The sequence below is a fragment of the Oratosquilla oratoria genome, chromosome 27 (genome assembly GCF_046742065.1).
Source record: "Oratosquilla oratoria isolate Oo_2021 chromosome 27, ASM4674206v1, whole genome shotgun sequence".
NCBI lineage: Eukaryota > Metazoa > Arthropoda > Malacostraca > Stomatopoda > Squillidae > Oratosquilla > Oratosquilla oratoria.
The window spans coordinates 6,827,096-6,831,995 of NC_134803.1; the positions used below are offsets into that span (position 1 = coordinate 6,827,096).

Below are 4,900 nucleotides of genomic sequence, written 5' to 3' on the forward strand. Positions count from 1 at the left end.
CGTTTTCGTAATATAATTGAGCTCATCTTCTAAATACATGCTACTACAAATTCTGTAAGCTCGAAGGAAGAAACCAATCAGAACTCCTGTTTTCACCCTCCTGCTATGACCTGAAAAATAATGGACAAAGTCATCTCTGTTCGTAGGTTTCCTATATACTGCAATTTTTACTTCATATTTTGTCCTGTGAATCAATGTATCAAGAAATGGTAGTTTGACTTCTTTTTCTATCTCATTGGTGAACTGGATGTCTTTGTTGATACCATTGAGTCTCCTCAATTTATTTTCCACACTAGCAGAACTGGGTAAAATTGCGATGACATCATCCACATATCTGAACCATGTACTGCCTCTGCCCATGATGTTTATGTATTTGTCTACTTCTAACATCTCCATGTATAGGTTTGCTAAGATTGCCGAGACCGGACTTCCCATAGCGAGACCCCTAAGTTGCTTATATATTCATTATTGTTAAATGTGAAAGACCAGAACTTGATGCACATTGAAATGAGCTTAATGTAATCTGTCTTAGGTACTGGAAGGCTACCGTCATCTATATTTGCCACAACATTTTTGACAGCTTCTAATGCGCCCTTCACACTGACATTGGTAAATAAGGCTGTTACATTGTAACTGAATAATATCTTATCAGTGAAATCTATTGTTTTAAGTCTTTCGATGAGGTCAGTTGAGTTCCTAAGGTGGGCTCCGCTTATAGAACCGAGGGTGTTAGAAAGAGGTTTGGACAGGATTTTTGCCAAACGAAGGTGAAAACTCCCAATCCTTGAAGTAATGGGTCTCATGGGAATACCTTCTTTATGCACTTTTGGAAGACCGTGCATTTTTGGAGATCTAGTAGATTCCTCTAATAAATTTAATGATTTCTTACCTTTCTTTGATTTCAGTTTTTTTTATCGCCTCCGTTTTGAATAATTCCGCTTCTTTGTCTGCATTGCCATCTGGTTATCTTTCGTAAGTAGAGTTGTCCCCTAGAAGATCTAACATTTTATCGAGATAATAAATGTTGTTAAAAATAATCACTCCTCCTCCTTTATCCGCCTGAGTAAAACTATGCTATCATCTTTTCCTAAAGCTAGAAGAGCTTCTTTATTCCTTCTCGGGATAACACATCTGCTGGAACTGGCCAGGACTTGGTAGCATACAATGACACCTTATGTGAAGCCATTATCTGAGTCATTCCCAGTCCATTTGTAGTTACTGCTCATAAAATTGTTGTATCCCCTACTACCACCCCCGATGTCAAAGTTTGGCCCCAATGAAAGAGCTTGCATTTCCATATTGGATACTTCCACCACCCAAAATATCATATATATACATGTATATATATATATATATATATATATATATATTTATATATATATATATATATGTATGTATATATATATATATATATATATATATACATATACTGTATATATATACATATATATATATATGTATATATATATATGTATATATATAAATATATGCCAAGACATTTTCCCATTTATAAGGGAGGTAGGTAAGTCAAAGGTACGTACCTAATCCCACCCATCACACTCCCCTCCAGAATCCTTTCCACCCCTTCCACCTCAGCTTCAGGTCTTTATGGATGACGGGTTTTACCTGTATCAGTCAACTGCCTTGGTTCAGAAACAATGCAGCAAAATACAATAAATATACAGCAAGGCCACTTCACTTAATTGGCTGCCCACCCCCTCTCCGTCCCCTCATACAGAAAAAGAGAAGATGGGGAGAAATCCCTCAGGGCTGTATCAAAACATCCTTCATACACAAGCACCATCTATCCCCCTATCTACCATCCCTCTCTTATCTGCATTACAGTATCATCCATACACAGTCATCCTCCACTCATCTCAATCTCCTGCCTTCTCCCTTTTGCTAAACGCCCCCTTCACCCCTTCCATTCACCTCATCCTCGGTCGTCCCCTCAATTTTACTCCCTCCACCTCTACCTTCCATACCTCTTTTACTAATCTTGCATCACTCATTCCTTCCATGTATCCAAACCATCCCCAATAATCTTTCATTAGCTCTATCTACCTTCTTTTAAACTCCAGCTCTCCTCCTCACCTCCTCGTTTCTCACACTATTCAACCTAGTAACCCCTTCATACAATCTCTTCTTTACATATCTCCAGCTCCATTCTTTCCTTTCCTGCCACATGCAACCACAAATACCTAAAACTATCCACTTCTTCTAGTCTCTCTCCTTGAGACTTACTTCCAGCTCACTGCCATGCTCTATCCTTGTGCATCTCATCACCTTGCTTTTACCCACATTTACCTCCAACTTTCTTCAATCGTATACCTTTACAAACTCCGTCACTAATTCCCTTAATCCCTCCTCTAACCCTGTCACAAACGCAGTGTCGTCACCAAATAACAACTGGCTTACCTCCCACTGTTCTTTATTTTATTTAACAGTTTCCAGTCTCCTGGCCAATACTTTCGCATTTACCTCTCTCGTCATCCCGTCTATATACACATTGAACAGCCATGATGACATGACACAGCCCTAGCGTAGTCCCACTTTTGCCTCAGATCATTCGCTCTCTCCATTTCCCATTGCACCACAGACTACTACTCTCGTAAAAAATCTTGACTGCCCTTAACAGAATTCCCTCAATCCCACATATCTGCAAAACTTCCCACAATGCCTTACTATCTATCCTGCTATAAGTCTTTTCCAAATCCGTAAAGGCCCCCCAAAAAATTCTTTACCATTTCCTAAAGCTTTCTCATATATCTGTCTTATCACAAAAACCTGATCCACGCAATCGCTACCTTTCCTAAACCCACACTATTCCTCACCAATTACTCCCTCTGTTCCTCTCCTAATCATCTCAATCAAAATCATCCCATAAGCCAAAATTCCTTACCCTTTCCTAAAGCTTTCTCATATATCTGTCTTATCACAAAAAACCTGATCCACGCAATCACTACCTTTCCTAAACCCACACTGTTCCTCACCAATTACTCCCTCTGTTCCTCTCCTAATCCTCTCAATCAAAACCATCCCATAAGCGTTCCCTACTACACTAAACAAACTGGTTCCTCTTAAACTACTACAGTCACATTTGTCCCCTTTTCCCTTGTAAAGCCGAATTATACAGGCACTCCTCCAGTCCTTTGGCATTTTACTCTCTTTTAGACACACAAAAACCTCACCAGCCAGTCCACTATTACAGTACTCCTCTCTTCTGATACTCCACATGACACCTATTTAATACAGGAGCCTTACCTGTTCTCATAATTTTTAGAAATACTTATGCTTCATCTTTTCTTATTTCTCCTCCATTTTATTCATTCATCACCGTTATTCAACATATCTCTAAAATACTCCGTCCATCTTCCCATTATCGCATTCTCTTTCGTCAAGATCTATCTATCCGGGCCTTTTATCATTTCTTCTCTAATTGACTCACCTCACCTTCCTCTTTTGATTTCCTTCCAAAACATATTTTCATTGCTTTCAACATTGTCTTTCACACTCCATCCCTTTTTTTGAATCTGCTCTCCACTTTGCCTCCTTAACTTTTGTTTTCTTTCTCTTGTTTTTCTTTAAAAGTCTTACATTTTTATCTCTTCCTACTTTATAGCCAGTCCTTGAATGCTCAATTCTTCTCTTCTACTACCTTCTCTATTTCAACATCCCACCACTCACTACCCTTCCTTCTATTCCCTTCTATCCTCCTTGTTCCTCATACAATCTTTGCACACCTTGTCACTTTCTCCTTGAAACACTCCCATTCCTCTTCCGCACCTTCTTGTTCCTCATACAATCTTTGCACACCTTGTCACTTCCTCCTTGAAACACTCCCATTCCTCTTCCACACCTATTTCCATTCCTTCCATCACCATGCCCCACACTTTTCTCGGCTTCTCTTTCTACTCCTGCTTCTTTGCCTTCTTATTCAAATATTTTCCTCTATGCACCTCCCCACCTTCTGTCCTTTTCCTCATTTTCCTTCTATCCTCCACTCTCAATCTACCTTCCACCAAAAAACTATCTGATATTCCCCCACTATCTCCCCAAAGAAAATATTTCCCTCTATGCACCTCCCCACCTTCTGTCCTTTTCCTCGTTTTCCTTCTATCCTCCACTCTCAATCTACCTTCCACAAAAAAATTATCTGATATTCCCTCACTATCTCCCCAAAGAACATGTAGATCCAAAGCTCTTCCTATTCCTCTCCTGGGTACCACTATATAGATCATTAAAGGCCTACCTACCAGCCTTTCATCCACTACCCTCTCTCATGTGCACTTATGCTTGATTTTTCCTAAACACTATTAGCTATCATCATCTCTCTTTCTAGACACATCACCATAAACTCTTCGCTACTATTTTTTCATCGAACTCTACACTTCCAAACTAATCCGTTTATTGGTTCATGTCTTACTCTAGCATTGAGACCTCCCAGTGCCACTACATGGACATTTCTCCCTAAACCGTTTATGCACTTTCTCCCCTTGTCGTACGGAAGTAGAATATTACCACCGAGTGTCCTCCCCACTTGAGTGGTACAAGGGGACTAAAACGGGGCGGAGGATAGGACTAGGCATCCTGCTCTCTGTAGCCCCAAAGGGGGTATTCCTTGGAGAGAAAAAAAAAAAAATATATATATATATATATATATATATATTCTGGTTGAAATCAACTGCACTAGTTGCTTTAACAATCTTCAAGACTGTATTCTTTAATCTGGAGAATACTTTCCCATTAGCAACTGAGAGGGACTGGAAGTAGTCATTCATGACTCTCAAAAGAATATACGCAGTGTATGCCAACTGATATATTTTTGCATAGTAATAGTATTGAACAACTATTGACTCCACCGAAACTATAGTTTTTCGACTCGTCGTGAGGCGTCTTC

General features: G+C 39.6%; 1 protein-coding gene across 1 annotated transcript; it reads right to left on the reverse strand.

Annotated features, from left to right (window-relative positions):
- Nucleotides 1-407: 407 nt before the first annotated feature.
- Nucleotides 408-842, reverse strand: LOC143039720 (uncharacterized). The gene has a single exon (XM_076209961.1). The coding sequence runs from the start codon at nt 840-842 to the stop codon at nt 408-410; it is 435 nt and encodes a 144-aa protein (XP_076066076.1).
- Between the last annotated feature and the right edge of the window lie 4,058 nt (nt 843-4,900).